This window comes from Heterostelium album, assembly GCF_000004825.1.
Source record: "Heterostelium album PN500 unplaced genomic scaffold PPL_scaffold8, whole genome shotgun sequence".
NCBI classification, from domain to species: Eukaryota; Evosea; class Eumycetozoa; order Acytosteliales; family Acytosteliaceae; genus Heterostelium; species Heterostelium album.
In genome coordinates, this window is record NW_008805070.1 from 984,065 (window position 1) to 999,844 (window position 15,780).

Consider the following 15,780-nt stretch of genomic DNA (forward strand, 5'->3'; position numbering starts at 1 on the left):
AATTTTTTTTTATAATCAATCACACATATATATATATTTATATATTATCCCTAATTATATCAATCAAAAAAAAAAAAAAAATTAGATCCTGGTTGAGGCTAATAAATGAAAAAAAAGAATTTTCTTTTCCCTCATTGTATTTTTTGCACCCCATAAACATGAATCGTTTTAAAACATGGGTTTAAACCCGTCACCAACCACTTTATGGCGCAGTACAATGACAGATTTATGGCTGGAATGCTTGGAGTTTTCATAAAAAAAACAAAATAAATATGTTCATTTCTTTCGTATTGATAGTAAATTTTAAAGTTATAAAAAAAGTTAATAAATATAATATTGTTGAACAACAAATAAACTAAAAGATGCCAAAGTGGTTCATTACAAACGAAAAGGAATTTGAAAGACTAGAACAAAGAAGTTATAAGGTTTATAAAAGACCTGTTAGTACTCTAACTTATTTTAAAATGAAGTTTATCAAACAAACGTAAATAATAACTAACATTTTCAATTAATATATATATCTTTTTTATATTATAGATTGTTCTTATTTTTTGGACAAATGACAGTGACTATGAAGGTGATGAGAAAGAGTATATCATCAAGAAGATCTGTACCAATCCAAAATACGACTTTTTGTTTGCTTTTATTAGAAAAGAGGATGTTAGACGTGTAGATAAAGAACATATATTGAGCAATGACCATACACATATGGAGTGGGGAATATCTTTTGCATCGTTCAGAAATGGCAGAGAGGTTGGATTTTGGGATGAGTACGATGATGGCATGCAAAAAACTCGTGCTTTCTTTCAAAAAATGCTTAAGAAGAAGGCATCTCAATATATAGATTCCGATGACTCTGATGTTTCTGATGATGACCAAAAAGAAGAAGATTTCAAGTTTGATTGATTAAATAAGCATAAACACTTTTATTTGTTAAAATATGTAAAATAAACAAACACCCTCAATCAAATATTATGTATTTGTTTTAATAATTATTAAAAGATGATCATCACACCAACAAACATAATTATCATCACACCATTACATTAATAAAGTCCGCCCAAAGATAAATAAAAATGGAAGGTTCTTAAATGGTACCACTAATAATTTATTGTTTTATAAGGTGTAAGCGATCGGAGATCGAATGACAACAAGCCCACAACAGTAACATTACATCAAAAACCGGTTTTTTTTTTTTTTTTTGAATTTTTCAGTTAAATAATGTAAAAAAGATATCTTTGGTAAAATTTAAAAATAATTCAAAAACTAATAAAAATTTTAAAAAAATCCTATTGTATCTTTTGATTGGTTTGGTTTGGTTTTGGTATCAAATTACATGGCAGCACTACAAAAATACATCTTTTGTAAAAAAAAAAACAAAACAAAACAAGATTAGATTTTTAAAACAATTCCATTTACACAATTGTAGTATTATTATCTATATATTTTTATTTATTTATCTTTTTTTTTTATTTTTAAAATTTTTATATTTTTGAAAAAAAACAAAAAAAACAAAAGACCGATCAGTCAGCCCATCAATCAGTCAAACAACCAACCAATCAACTAAAATTAAATTAAATAAATAGTAAAATCTAAAAGTTCTTCCATTACTACACACAAATAAATTTAGATCTCTATATATTTACTTCATCAGTTCAAGACAATGGATTTCATTATTACAAGTGGTTGGATGAAGAAATGGGGATCTAGAGAGATGGAACAATCAGAACTGAATGTTCTTGAAAAATCATGTTCTGGTTCTGGATATCAATCCTCTCTTCCATCACTAGAGAGAAACGGTAGTTTGAAACTAAGATGGTTCATATTACAGTCTGATTTCCTAAGTTATTTCGACAGACAACCTGTAAGTTTTTGAAAAACACCTTTACATACATTAATTAATTGAAATTTCAAACTCACTAAAAAAAACAATAACCGTTTACAATTGTAACTATCTATAGAAAGATGTAAATGATATGAGTTGTATGAAAGGACAAATCTATTTAAGAGGATGTAAATTGAAACATGGTGGAATCATAACACCGATCTATCAGCATTGGTCGATTGGTATGGCGCCACAGAACAACAAGAGTTGGAAGTCGATTGTCAATGGCGAAACAGAGATCGATGCAATCTCTTTGGTCACTCCCAACGCAGTGGAGTACACATTCACCAGTATCGCTGTCAACACGACCGACGCTCTCAAGGATCTCGAAAACTGGGCATATTCAATCAGCTATGCCATACACCTGGCCGACAAGGTAAAGGACGAGCCAATCTATGGCTGGCTCAACAAGCGTGGCGAAAAAGGACACTACTTTAGAAATACAAAACGTCGATGGTGTCAACTGCAAGGCAATAAACTGCGCTACTTTACACAGCCGCCACACAACAATAAGATTGCAAATCTCAAGGGAATCATCGACTTGACACATCTCTCTGAGATCTCCGACAAGATGCTAACACAGATCCGTGGACGCTCGGTAACTGTAATTGGCGAGGGTGGAATCAGTACAACAACTACCACCAATGGAAGCGGTGCTACCACCACAACATCGATATCACCAGGCGAATGTTTTGGAATGGGAAATAATGGCGATAGTGGTAGTCTCGGTCAGTCGGTGGAGTCGGTTACCGGTCCCATCGAGGAGGTGACCACAGTGATTGGAATCAGTCTGTTGATTAACAATGAACGTGAGTTTGTGCTGCTGTTCGATAGCCAGGAAGATCGTATCAAATGGGTGACTGCTATTACCAATGCAGTGGAGCGCACCTTTACTCAACAGAATGTAACGATCTACACATCCAAGGTGATAAGTCAACCCGACAAACAGGTGATACTCTCCGGTTGGATGAGAAAGACCAAGGCAAACAAGTGGTGGGATCGTCGTTATTGTACTCTGACGCCAACATCTCTCATCTACTATAAAGAGGATCCACCACAGAAACCACTGGGATCGATATTCCTCTTGGTATCGTCGTGTCGTGTCATCAAACAAAAGAGTTTAGACGGATTGGACTGGTGTTTTAGTTTGGCAGATTCACGTGGATTAGAGTACTTTTTCAACACAGAGACACAAGATCAAATGGAACGTTGGATCAAACAACTCAAACTAGCAAGGAAGAGAATGATCATTACTTTATTAGATCAAGGTGGAAAGATTGTTATTCCAATTTCGGTATGTTGATATATATATATATATATATATATATATATATATATATATATATATATATATATATATATCGATTAAATAGATTAATTAAATATAACTAATATATAATATGATAAAACAAAAGATTGGTAAAGATTGTGGTTTAGTAACAATACAAGTAAAAGAAACAATTAGAGTTAATTCATTATCAAATAAGGTAAGTATACTACTCATTTATTCGATAGTTACACTTTTACTTACATTGTTTTATTGTCTATTGTAGATTGCATATGAAATACCAGTTGCCAATACAAAAACTGTAACAGTAGTAGGAGATAATAAGTTGGAGATTATATATGCACCCGTAGATGGTGAGGTAGCAGAGAAACGTTTAGAAATTATATCTTCGAATCCACATGGTATACTACAATTATTTAAAGATCTATTCTCATCTCAAGAGAATACAATCAATTAGTAATCATAGTTTATAGTAATAAGGATAATAATAATAATAATAATAGTAGACAGTTCATCATAGCTAAACAACTACTCATCCAACTAATCATAATTTTAAGCTAAAAAAGCTAGAATCAACATTATTTATTTTAATTATACATTAAAACAACAAAAGAAAAGATCGAATAGATTTATAAATATATTATATATCTATTTCTTTTTCTTTTCTTATTCATTTATTTAAACAAAAATTTGGTTATTAAGATAATCAATTGGTTTTTATTTACAAGTTTATTTATTGTTACAATTTATACATTTAAAGTGGTGTTTCTTTATATTTAAATAGGTGAAGGATTTGGATAACCATCTTCTGGTCTTGAATCTGGTCTTTCTTTTCTTTGGGGTTTCGGAAATGGTGAAGGGAATCTTTCAGAGGGTGGTCTTGGTGCTTGAGGATTAGAGTCTCTAGGTTCTTGAGGGTGAGGATCGCTATGTGGTGGTTTTGGTAGTGGTGTTGGTATTTTTAAATAATCGATGGATCCTCCTCTTCTTTCCTCTTTACTATAGTACTGTGTTGCTGATGTTGTTGTTGTTGTTGAATAGTATAAATTTTGATTGCATAACCTATATCTATTTCTATTCAATAACAACAACAAAGATGGATTAAAAGTTAACTGTTTTTGAATTTTAATTATTTTATTACTTGACATTATATATACCTATATTAAAATAATAATAATAATAAATAATATATTGTTTATTATAAATAACTAAAAATAACTAAAAAAAATAAAAATAATCCAATTTAAATAATTTATAGGATAAGTTGTTTGGACCCATTCAAGTTCATACACCACACACTTTAGCCTTTTTTGGTAATATATATTTTATATTGGACTATTTTTTTATTTTTATTTTTGTTGATGTTATTTATTTCTTTGAGTAGTCTCTTTCACCAAATATAGCACTTCCAACTCTAACACTTGTACTTCCAAATTTAATCTATAATTGTACAATTGAAAACATATATGATTAGACATTGTTGTTGTTGAAGATTAAATTCATTAATATAATATTGCTACTTACAGCTTCAACAAAATCATGACTCATTCCCATACTTAATGCAATAGACTCTATAGGTAAACCAAGTTGTTTTGATATACTATCTCTACATTCAAATAATTTCTGTTTAACGATGATTTTGTTTAGTAAGAGTTATAACACAACGCAACACATTAAATAAAACACTACATACTTTAAAATCAGGTTGATCTTCGGTTGCGTTTGGACTTCCAATAGTCATTAGACCTGAGAATTTCAATGATTTTTTACATTGTTCATCACTGATAATATGTTTAACAATATCTACAACTTCGTTTGGTTCACATCCACTCTTTGCTAAAAAATCATATGATTCATCGATTAGTTTCTAATTAATGATTTGTGATATGATGATATGATTATTTACATTGTTCACCACTTGTATTTACTTGTACCATGATCTCTAATGGTTGTGAATGATTACTAAAACACTTTGCAAATTTATCGGCAGCCGAAGACTTCTCTACTGTCTCTACCACTGCCAAATTCAACACGGAACCAAGTTGTTTTATCTTATTGGATTGAACACTACCAATGAAATGCCATTTAATATCCTTCAAATCCTCTAATTCCTTTGATTTCAATTCTAATTCTTGTATCTAGCAAAAACCGATATCATATTAATATTTGTTTCTTTGATTCATTCATTCATTCATTCGTTTGTTCAATTCAATTCAATTACGATTGATTTGATTTGATTTGATTTGATACTCACATAGTTCTCACCAAAGTGTCTATGACCATTCTCATAAAGTTCACGAATCATAAAAGAAGGTTTTGTTTTACTGACTGCAACTAGTGTTACCTAATAAAGATAGATAATTCATACGAATAGAATTAACAAAAAATCAACTTAATTATGATAAATTATTGATACTTCATACATTTGGATCAGTGATTTTCGATTTAATTGCATTGTATCTTTCAAGAAGTTCTCTCTTTTCTGTTTCATCCATTTTGTAGGTTGTTGTTGCTGTTGATCGGTTAATACTAGTATGATATGAGTTATGGTTATGAATACACCTGTCTATGAAAACTCGATTATTTTTATAACAAAATCTAAACATAATAATGATAAATTAAATTTATGCAGTTCATACACACATTCTCAACGAATCTGTTGTATTCATTTTTTGATATTTTTTAATTTTTATTATTAAAAAAAAAACAACATTATTTTGTTATGTTATTTTTCGAATTCCAAATATTGGAGATAGATAGATAGATTATTATATATAGATAAGTTATTTTTCAAATTTTTATTTACCAACTAAAAGTTAAAGATCTAAAGATGTCAGGTAGAAAGCAAAATCAAAATACAAATGAACCAGAACCATGGTCAAATAGAGATATCATTAATTCATTTGGAAGTTTCAATAACTTTATGCATTCCTATGGCATCAAGGATTATGGCGAGGCAAAAGACTTACAGAGAGAACTTCAAAAGCAAACAAGAGGATCACAATAAAATAAACAACTTGTTACTTCAATAAAAAATTTAATTAAAATGCTATTATTATTCATCAATCTATTAAACCACCTTCATTTATAGGATTAAAGTAAAACCGAAGATTAATTTGAATAACTATAGATTATTCTAAGTTTTTTTTTTTTTTTTTTTTTTTTGTAAAACGTGTTATATTGTATTGTATCACATGCAGAAATTAAAATAAAAATTACTTATTTCATCATAATAATCATACTATCGTTTATCTTCATCAATGTCGAGTATTATTGATTATTTAGTTCAAACCATATAAGGATTGACGAGATTGATTTCACCATTTTTTTGTTTTTTTTATCCATATTTAGCAAAAACTAAAATTTTCTTTTTTTTTCTATGATTAATTAATTTAATGAACGTTATTAAGATATGTTAAATTAAAGTAAGTTGATATCTTTTAAAAAGATTTATTATAAACAATAAACAAAAGTAGTTATAGGTATGTAAATAATATGTTTATTATTATAGTAATATTACTAAACATATTATCCTTAAATAAGAATATTTTCAAAAAATAAAAATAAGAAAAAGATGAATGAAAAAGGAACAAATGAAGCATGGATAGACAACAATATAGAGGATACTCTTGACCGATATAATATCTACCATAAATATATTGATGAATCACAAGAGTTTGTTGGTGACCTTAAAGACCAAATTCATGAAGAATATAGAGATAGAGATGACTATGAATATTATGAAATATTCGATGATGATACATATTAATCATTTTAAATAAAAAACTTACTGTAACATGCAAGTTTAAATCACACCATTTTTAATATGACTTCCCGCCTTTTTTTAAAAAAAAAGATTCATAAAATTGTTTGTCAAGTAACTCTGGTTTTTGTAAATTGATAACAGGATCATCATGATTTAATAAGTAAATAAATAGCTAGTATAATAGATGTCAAAATCGAATCAACAGCAACAACCATGTATAAATTCACATATAGTATCATGTCTAAGTCAACATATAATAACTCTAAAGTCAAGAGGTGATGTTAAGAAAATCGCTACTTATAAGAAGGCTATCAATTCAATAACGGCGTACCCATTACCGATCTTTAGTGGTAAAGAATGTGAGATTCTCTCGGGTGTTGGTCCATCTATTTCAAAGTTGATCGATAGTCATCTTGCAAAACATCCTCATCCTCTCTATCCCAATGGACCAAACACACCTCTCAAAAAGATATTAAACTACAACAACAATAACAATAATAATATTAATAATAAAAGTAGTAATAGTATTTCATCAACAATTACAGATACAACTACAAAATCTAAATCAAAAAAATCATCTTCTAGTAAATCAAATAAATCAATAGAAGATGATAAAGATAATGATAGTAATAGTAATAGTAATAGTAAATTAAAGAAAACAAAGAAATCATCAAAGTCTAAAGTAAAAGAATCAGATAAGGAAAATATCGATCCAAATTTTATTGATTTGGATGAGGAAAGTGATAATATTGTAAATAATCAGAATAATCAGAATAATCAGAATAATAATAAAACACCAAAGAAATCACCAGCCAGAATAATAAACAATAATTCCAATCGATTCGATTTCAACTTTGACGAGATTATGCCGATGAGTCCAGGTGGTAAAACATATCAGTCATGTGATCCAGTTACTCCAATGAATAGCGATAAGAGTTTCCAAATGGACTTGACGATGGATGGCAACGATAACAGTAACTTTTCTTTTGATTTTGGCACTCCAACCAAGTTAGCATCAACAACAGTATCACCTAGGAAATCACATAAGAAATCACCAACCAAATACCGATCTCCATCAACAACAACAACATCCTATTTATTTTCACCATTAAAATCACCACTTTTCACTCCGCCGAAATCACCACAGAGATTCATTATCGGATCGCCCAACAGATCAATAAAATCACCTTTGTCAACACTTTTTACACCACCCAGCTCGTCCTCATTTGCAAGATCATCATTTCAATTCATTTCACCAGCTCCAATTGAATTGGAGTCAAATTACCTTTCTGATGACAATGATAATGTTACGGATTCAGGTATACTTCACTGGTCACCATCAAATAAATCACAAACTCCCTCAAAGTCAACAAGAGAACATAATCTAATTTCACCATTCAAATCACCATTCAAATCACCATTTAGATTAAATGGAACACCTAAGCGTTTAAAGAATTGCACTTCACCTTTTGCCAGATTATATAATAGCCATTTGAACAGTATCAATAGAGATAATAATGATTTCCCACCTTCTCCATTCAAATCGACAACACCAAAGACAACAACGACGACAACAACAACATCAACGACAAATCCATTATCCTCTCCAGCAAAGCTACTACTTAAAAGAAAATGTGATTTAGATGTAGATAGTAATGTATATAGTAAGGAATTAGAATCAAAGAGCAAATCAACAAATAAGAGATCAAGAATCAATTTTAACGATAATCCAGCTAATTCACCACTACCATCATCATCATTAGATACACAACCAACAATACCCATTTCATTACCATCAAACATCACTATTCAATCAAAGACATTACCATTTCCAAAGAATATTATTATATTTAAGAAAGTATTATGTATTGTCGATAATAGAGAAGTGAAATCAGTAAGTGAGAGAGATTTCATTGTAAAGAAGCTGGCTGAACTTGGTGTGGAAGCTCAAGTACGAAAGTTGGAGCTTGGTGACTTTCTTTGGGTGGTTGTTGATGCCGACAACCAGGAGTGGACACTCGATTATATTGTAGAGAGAAAACGTATCGATGATCTAAGTAGTTCCATTATCGACGGTCGATACAAAGAACAGAAATTTAGATTATCGCGTTGCGGTTGTAAGAATATCTTTTATGTGGTGGAGGGTCGTATGCACAAAGAGAATGGTTGGGGTACCGTCAACTATGGTCTGCCTGTGGAGACACTCACCAGTGCATTGGTATCGACATTCCTTCATGATGACATTGTAGTGCGTGAGACACCCAACCTCGATGCAACCATAGACTTTATCAAACAAACGACAGAGTTGATAAAGTCAAAAGTTAAAGCTCAGTTGTTTGATAAATCAAAGTTGGACACATCGTTTCAATCGTCAGCAGCAGCAGCATCAAGTAGGAGAACATCATTATTTGTTCGCACAACAACAACAACAACAACATCGAGTGATGGAAACGATATATGTACTCTGGAATCATTTAATAAAAGGAATCAAAAGAATAAGGATATACCACTGCAAGAGTTCTTTGCTGCCATGCTCATGCAAATAAGCGGTTGTTCCTCAGAGAAATCAGCATCGATTGTCGAACTCTATCCATCGCCACTCGCTCTGACGCTTGCCTATCAGAAGTTGAATACCGACGACGATCGTTTATCAATGCTCAAAGACATAAGATATGGTCAACAAAAAAAGAAGATTGGACCGGCTATCAGTCAATTAATTGCCACCTATTATTGTGATTTAAATTTAAATTAAATAAATATAAGAATCTTATTTAGTTAATGTTTTATTTAATAAATGTAATGCTTGAGATGATAGGTAAACATAAAGATGATACCACCAATGTAGATTACGACAAGTAGTGATGCAGCCAAGATTCTATAGATTCTCTTTTCTTTGTAGACAAGAACGACCACTGCCATCAGACAGCCATAGATGAAACCACCGAGATGACCTGCCCAATCAACATAAGGAAGAAGTGAAAAAAGGAAGACAATCACTAGATTGATGATAAGGTTTCTTATTAATTTCCTTCTAACTATTGGTTGGTGTTGATCGGTTCTAACCAGAGTTTCAATAAAGTAAGCACCAACCAAACCAATGATAGCACCCGATGCACCAACAGAAACTATTCTAAAATTCAATAAGCTACTAAAAAGTACACCACCAAGTCCAGATACCATAAAGATTAATCCATAATTAAGCTTTCCCCAAATATCTTCTAGTCTATAGAGAGAGATAAAGCTTATCATGTTCATTATAATATGAACTATTCCAGCATGTAAGAAAATAGGTGCTATCAACCTATAGACTTTGTTATTTTGTTTTAAGAATAAAATTTTTAATTAATATCGTTATAGTTATTTGATCTCTATATATTACTACAAAAGTTTAATTACTTTGTTTATCTTGTATTAATCCTGGTAAATAAGTAGCACCTAATAAAATCTATAAAAATAAATAATAATATTTTAGTCTTTAATACTATATATCTATTAGTTTGTTTAATTGATAAGTTACAAGTGATGATATAGGTGGACCTAATAAGTTTGATCTCATTGAAGCTAGCCCATCGATAGAGATCTCCACTATGAACATTACAATGCATATGAATACAATATAGAAAGAAACTCTTTTGAATAAATTCAAAATTTTACATTCTTTGATATTCTCTATTGATCTATGAATAAATGATGGTGATTCTCTTTTTGGTTGATAGTTATGTAATGAATTGGTACTCGAAGTTGAATAGGTTCTACCAAAGTTATTAGGGTACATATCACTTTGAGCATGAACTAACTTTTCATTATCTTGCTCTTTTCCATCATCAATGTCTAACTCATAGATATTAGACATCTTTTAATTATTATATAATAAATGAATAATGAGATGTTATGTTATCATTGTGTTATTTCAATATAAATATATAATTGAGAATTTGTAAAAATAATAATTATTATTACACCCCATTTATTCCAATAACTCTTATCAATATGGTGTGAAAATTTTGTTTTATTTTTACACACAAAATTTTTTTTTTTTGATTATTTTGGAACTATTTCATAGTGGAATATGCGTTTAGGATATATTGCAAACAATAAAAATAAACTTAAAATAAAATATAAAAGGAACAATAACATTCCAATGGATCTAGTTTTTGTAAACATTGTATCTGTCCATATTGCTCCAATCATTGCCCCAACTATGAAACCTCCAAAATGTCCTGCCCAATCTGAAAATTGAATTAATTCATTAGTAAAAGTTAGGAACATAATGAATATTAGGACGGAAATGGTATTGAAATGAGCACTTTGAGAATAGGTTTCTTTTTCGATCAGAACATTAACAAATCTTGCCACAACAATTCCAAGAACAGCACCAGAACAACCAACTGAAGCGCCATTATAATTATAAAGATGACTGAAAATGTTACTACCAAAAGCTGAAACAAATAAGAAACCTCCAAACCAAAGCTTTCCATTTTGTTTTTCTAATGGATACATTGTGAACAAACCTATCATATTTAAAAGAAGATGAAAAAAGTTGGCATTTATGAAAAATGGAGTTACAAATCGATAGACTTGATTTTGAATTAGAATATTTCTTTTTTTAAAACAAAATATAATTCATACTTTCAAGATTTATAACCAAACCAAAAGTGGAAGTTGATCCAAGCCCAATCTTTTTAAAGGAGTTAGTAAATAGAAATATTAAATATAAAATCTTATTAAACATACTAAATTATCTTTGGATATTCCAAAGAAAGATATTAATCCATTAGAGAAAGTAATTACAAGATAAATAATAATTTCTATAAAAATAAGAAAAAAAATAACACTATTAAAGAACTTAAGATCAAATTCATTGATTCTATTGAAAAATCTTTTTATATCTGATATATCTTTGGTTTGATTCTTAAGAATATTAGATTGATTGTTATTTTCATTTTCTTGAGAATATATATCTATAAAATAGTTATTTATTTTTGACATTTTTTTATATTAAAAATAATTAATTAATTATTGGGCAATGAAAATTGTTCTCAACCTTTGTCTCAAACACAAGATTTCCCAACAAGATTTATTCAATATCACTTTTTTTATGATGTAAAATAACGGTTATTAAATTTGTATAAATGAATTTTTACTATTGAGGATAATTTAACACTAACAAATATTTTTGTTATAAATATTAACCCCACTCGAATAAATTTTGTATGGATAAGATTTTTGATCATTTATTTTTATTTTTAATTTGGCAAACAATACCAATTCATTTTTATTATTGAGTTGCTCTTGCAAAGTACACTTTATGGTGATTGAAATACCAAATTGGGTAGAATCCAAATAATAATATAAGACTTGCACTGAAATACACTATTAGTAAAGATGCTCCTATTCCTCTCCATGTTGAATTTGATTCAATAACTACAACAAGTGCCATGAGACCACCACAAATTCCACCACCAATATAAGCTGGAAAATATTCAAAAAGAGAAACCGAGTTGATAAAAACCAATAAAGTGATAGTACTTAACAGAACTTTAGAAATGGAAACCATATTTTGATGAAAATTATGAAGTTTCATTTCTAAATAAAGAGCAATACATACACCATACAAGGGAGCTGTTGAACAAACCTCTGTGTTTTTAATATCCAATAGATTAGCCAATACAGAAGCGCCAATACCAGAAACCATATAAAGAGAACCAAAAATCCATTTTCCAAATCTAATTTCAATAGGGAATACTAAAAGCATACACAGGATGTTCAAAAACAGTTGAGAAAGACCAACATTCAAAAAAATAGGAGTGACCAATCTAAATACTTTTGAGGAATTAGTTAAAACTATTTTTTTAATTATAAAAATGGAATTCTTACTTTGATGTCCTATTACTAGTTTTTCTGTTGAAGTAGAACCCATAGATATCTTATAAAGTATTAGAGAATTGATTTTTATTAATTTTTATTTTAACTTACAAGAGATTCATCAGATGGGCCAATGGAAAGATTATGAAAATAGTCAGTGAATCCATAGAGTGAACATGTGACTATAAAAACTATAACTTGAATTATTATTATAAAAAAAACACAGCTTCTGAATATTCCTTCCCAAAGAATAACAATTACTTTGTTTATTTGAATAATAGGATCTGGTTCTGATTCATTAAAATTGAATTCAACTTCTTCATTGATTTTATTGGATTGATTAAACAATTGATCTTGGTCATTTTTGTTTTTCTCATCATCTATTCCTATTTCATTGATTGTATTGGACATCTTTTATATTAAAAAAAGTAACAATAGTTTTTACTAAAATTTTCAAATCAATATTGAACAGGTTATATTACCACAAATTTTTAAATGTGTTACACACTCTAGGTGTTTTTTATGTAAAGACAAAATTTAATGAAAAAAGGTTAAATCTAGATTCAAATTTAACTTGATTAATACATTGAAAACCAATTTTATTCCCAAAACATTTTAAAATAAAATATATTTAATTTAAGATTTCTTTATTTGTGAGCTTGGATTGTATTGTTTTAAAAGGGTTAGTAAGAATGGATTTCTTAAATTTAAAATTTTGCTTTAAAAAACATCAACTCCCCTTTGGTCTAGTGGTGAGGATTTTCGCCTGTCACGCGAAAGGCCCGGGTTCAATTCCCGGAAGGGGAGAAAAATTTTCAAAAATAATTTTCCGCTTGCGGTAGAGTCAAAAATAAAATTCCAATAAAAGACAAAAGTAGTCAACACTCATAGAAATTCTATAGAAATTAACGTGAAATGACTACAAATCATCCTCGCTTCCCACCCATATAGTGATAATAACAGTATAGCAGCATGGTAGTTACAACAGCAGCTACAGCATTGGAATTGACCGCGGTCAACAGCAGTATGATAGTAACATCTCCAACTACTTTGTCATCATTCATATGGGTTAGTTGGTATTGTTAGGTCTTGGTTGCTAATCAAAACAATATTCAATTCAATCTTTTAAATACAGTATTAAGAACACAACAACCATGAATTATAACAATATTTATGATAGGTATGATTATATAATAATATTTATTTTTAATCATTATTTTTATTAATTCATTATCCTATTTTATTTTCCATTTATTTATTTAAATAATAACTATTTAAAAATTATCAAATACACTCAAGTATATCTAAGGAATTCATAGATTAAATATAAAGTTATACATTCTCTTAAGAATGATACCTAGATTCATGAATAAATCTTTTTTTATTGAAACTTAGTGTAGAATCCTTTGATTAAACTAATTACAGTAAGTAGACATTTACAATAAGGACTGAGTATAGTCCCATTCTTTTCTGGGGCGAAAATACAAGACTCCAGAATTTAACTGAGATTTAAGAAATTCCGAATCCTCTTTGGGTAAATTAACAGACCAACTCTTAAATACACTCTCTGACATCCCTAACTTAATTATTTTAGACTGTCTCAAAAGACTTTCATAACCACCATAAAGATAGCTATTTTCTAATTTATAATGTAAATAAACTTGATATTATTATTATCTGTGATCAATCTTACCAATATAAATGAAATGTGTAATGGATTGATTTGATCTTAAAGCATCCATTATTCCTCTGATATCAAAATTACAATCTTTGTAGTAAGTTGTTTGGTGTTAGTAAGTAGATTGATTGAAAACTGATATTTTGGTTCATATGAACTTACATAATAATGAGAGTTTTTTAAGCCTGTTTAGTTCGATGATCTTGATCAATTCATTTACAAAATATGGAGAGTCTCTTTTTTCAAGTCTATAGAAAACATTCATCTTGAGTCTCACAAGATTAGGTAGTGAACCAAGTAATCCAAATATGTCTTTACAATCACTTCGTAGTTGTTTACTTGAATAGTGGTTGGTCAAGTATTTAGGGGTGAGAGTAACCGAGGTAATGTATTGTGATTGATAAAAGAAGTTCTTTGTTTTCAAAGCATTGGAAGTATTGAAAAATAAAAAACAAACGTGAAGTTTGTTTACCTTTTCCAAGTTATTCAATCCAAATAGTGGAGCTGTAACCTTTGATTCTCTGAATTCGGTTCGAGGGAGAGCATCTAAAAAAATAAAAATTATTTTAGATGTTGTCAATGATTAATGATGATGATAATGATAACTGTACCTTGAAGCCATGCTAATGAGGTAGGTTTCCATTGGAATAGCTCATCAAGCGATTCATAACATTGAAAGTTTGCAAACTTCCAACTCTTGATTGTCTGATTGATCTTCATTGACTGAATGAAACTATTAAATGATTCTTCATCTTTTATTTTTTGATATATTATCAGTAATTGGAATGGTTAACTAATTTCTTAATTGTAAAAACTTACAAAGGAGAAGTACATCTCGTATTTCATACCACACAGAAAGAGCATTCCAATAGATAGATATGTTCTCAAGTGATGTTGTTTCTCTAACAAACTTTGAAAGCGATGGGAATATAACTTGATTTACATATTCATTTACTTTTGGTACCATTATTTCTTCACTATCATCTTCGTAGTACTCTGTAACCATATCGAATGACCCAACCAAGTATGCTGTTAGATCTAAAGAGAGTTTCTTGAGATGAGAGCATTCCGAAAGTTGTTGTAAGAATCTTGAAAATTCAAATGGTTTATAACGAGTGTCATCTTTTTCTTCTTCCTTCATTTTCGACAAATCAGGATGTCTCGGTTGCGTAAATGGTGACTCATTATTCAGTGTAAACACATGATAATAATCTGTAGATCTAAATGATAATGATACAATTGAATCAGAGTCTATGAAGATATTACTAATCCATTGTTCAAATTCTTGTTATGTTGTT

The 15,780-nt window shown here is 29.5% G+C and overlaps 10 protein-coding genes and 1 non-coding gene across 11 annotated transcripts; 6 read left to right on the top strand and 5 right to left on the bottom strand.

Annotated features, from left to right (window-relative positions):
- Window positions 1–362: 362 nt before the first annotated feature.
- On the top strand, window positions 363–1,074 carry PPL_08017 (uncharacterized protein; the record flags this gene model as incomplete). The annotated part of the gene is made up of 3 exons (XM_020578848.1): window positions 363–440; window positions 538–896; window positions 1,056–1,074. The coding sequence occupies 3 exons, from the start codon at window positions 363–365 to the stop codon at window positions 1,072–1,074; spliced, it is 456 nt and encodes a 151-aa protein (XP_020431312.1).
- Window positions 1,075–1,663: 589 nt separating this feature from the next.
- On the top strand, window positions 1,664–3,630 carry PPL_08018 (PH domain-containing protein; the record flags this gene model as incomplete). Its single annotated transcript, XM_020578849.1, has 5 exons — window positions 1,664–1,864; window positions 1,962–2,261; window positions 2,382–3,179; window positions 3,301–3,372; window positions 3,439–3,630. 5 exons carry the CDS (start codon window positions 1,664–1,666, stop codon window positions 3,628–3,630), a joined length of 1,563 nt encoding a protein of 520 aa, XP_020431313.1.
- A 319-nt stretch (window positions 3,631–3,949) lies between these two features.
- PPL_08019 (uncharacterized protein) lies at window positions 3,950–4,321 on the bottom strand (the record flags this gene model as incomplete). The annotated part of the gene is made up of 1 exon (XM_020578850.1): window positions 3,950–4,321. The coding sequence occupies one exon, from the start codon at window positions 4,319–4,321 to the stop codon at window positions 3,950–3,952; it is 372 nt and encodes a 123-aa protein (XP_020431314.1).
- Window positions 4,322–4,541: 220 nt separating this feature from the next.
- PPL_08020 (YggS family pyridoxal phosphate enzyme) lies at window positions 4,542–5,842 on the bottom strand (the record flags this gene model as incomplete). The annotated part of the gene is made up of 7 exons (XM_020578851.1): window positions 4,542–4,613; window positions 4,698–4,796; window positions 4,867–5,009; window positions 5,080–5,311; window positions 5,428–5,517; window positions 5,597–5,771; window positions 5,817–5,842. 7 exons carry the CDS (start codon window positions 5,840–5,842, stop codon window positions 4,542–4,544), a joined length of 837 nt encoding a protein of 278 aa, XP_020431315.1.
- Window positions 5,843–6,003: 161 nt separating this feature from the next.
- Window positions 6,004–6,180, top strand: PPL_08021 (uncharacterized protein; the record flags this gene model as incomplete). The annotated part of the gene is made up of 1 exon (XM_020578852.1): window positions 6,004–6,180. The coding sequence occupies one exon, from the start codon at window positions 6,004–6,006 to the stop codon at window positions 6,178–6,180; it is 177 nt and encodes a 58-aa protein (XP_020431316.1).
- Window positions 6,181–6,747: 567 nt separating this feature from the next.
- Window positions 6,748–6,942, top strand: PPL_08022 (uncharacterized protein; the record flags this gene model as incomplete). The annotated part of the gene is made up of 1 exon (XM_020578853.1): window positions 6,748–6,942. The coding sequence occupies one exon, from the start codon at window positions 6,748–6,750 to the stop codon at window positions 6,940–6,942; it is 195 nt and encodes a 64-aa protein (XP_020431317.1).
- Window positions 6,943–7,123: 181 nt separating this feature from the next.
- On the top strand, window positions 7,124–9,691 carry mus81 (crossover junction endonuclease; the record flags this gene model as incomplete). Its single annotated transcript, XM_020578854.1, has 2 exons — window positions 7,124–8,833; window positions 8,975–9,691. 2 exons carry the CDS (start codon window positions 7,124–7,126, stop codon window positions 9,689–9,691), a joined length of 2,427 nt encoding a protein of 808 aa, XP_020431318.1.
- Window positions 9,692–10,327: 636 nt separating this feature from the next.
- Window positions 10,328–10,792, bottom strand: PPL_08024 (uncharacterized protein; the record flags this gene model as incomplete). Its single annotated transcript, XM_020578855.1, has 2 exons — window positions 10,328–10,384; window positions 10,457–10,792. 2 exons carry the CDS (start codon window positions 10,790–10,792, stop codon window positions 10,328–10,330), a joined length of 393 nt encoding a protein of 130 aa, XP_020431319.1.
- A 188-nt stretch (window positions 10,793–10,980) lies between these two features.
- Window positions 10,981–14,268, bottom strand: PPL_08025 (uncharacterized protein; the record flags this gene model as incomplete). The annotated part of the gene is made up of 7 exons (XM_020578856.1): window positions 10,981–11,044; window positions 11,075–11,539; window positions 12,312–12,783; window positions 12,817–12,865; window positions 12,916–12,986; window positions 13,029–13,215; window positions 14,245–14,268. 7 exons carry the CDS (start codon window positions 14,266–14,268, stop codon window positions 10,981–10,983), a joined length of 1,332 nt encoding a protein of 443 aa, XP_020431320.1.
- Window positions 13,540–13,611, top strand: PPL_08026. The gene has a single exon. It is a non-coding gene; the product is annotated as a tRNA-Asp (tRNA).
- A 209-nt stretch (window positions 14,269–14,477) lies between the features above and the next one.
- Window positions 14,478–15,623, bottom strand: PPL_08027 (uncharacterized protein; the record flags this gene model as incomplete). The annotated part of the gene is made up of 5 exons (XM_020578857.1): window positions 14,478–14,553; window positions 14,703–14,730; window positions 14,936–15,028; window positions 15,094–15,234; window positions 15,302–15,623. 5 exons carry the CDS (start codon window positions 15,621–15,623, stop codon window positions 14,478–14,480), a joined length of 660 nt encoding a protein of 219 aa, XP_020431321.1.
- Window positions 15,624–15,780: the final 157 nt, after the last annotated feature.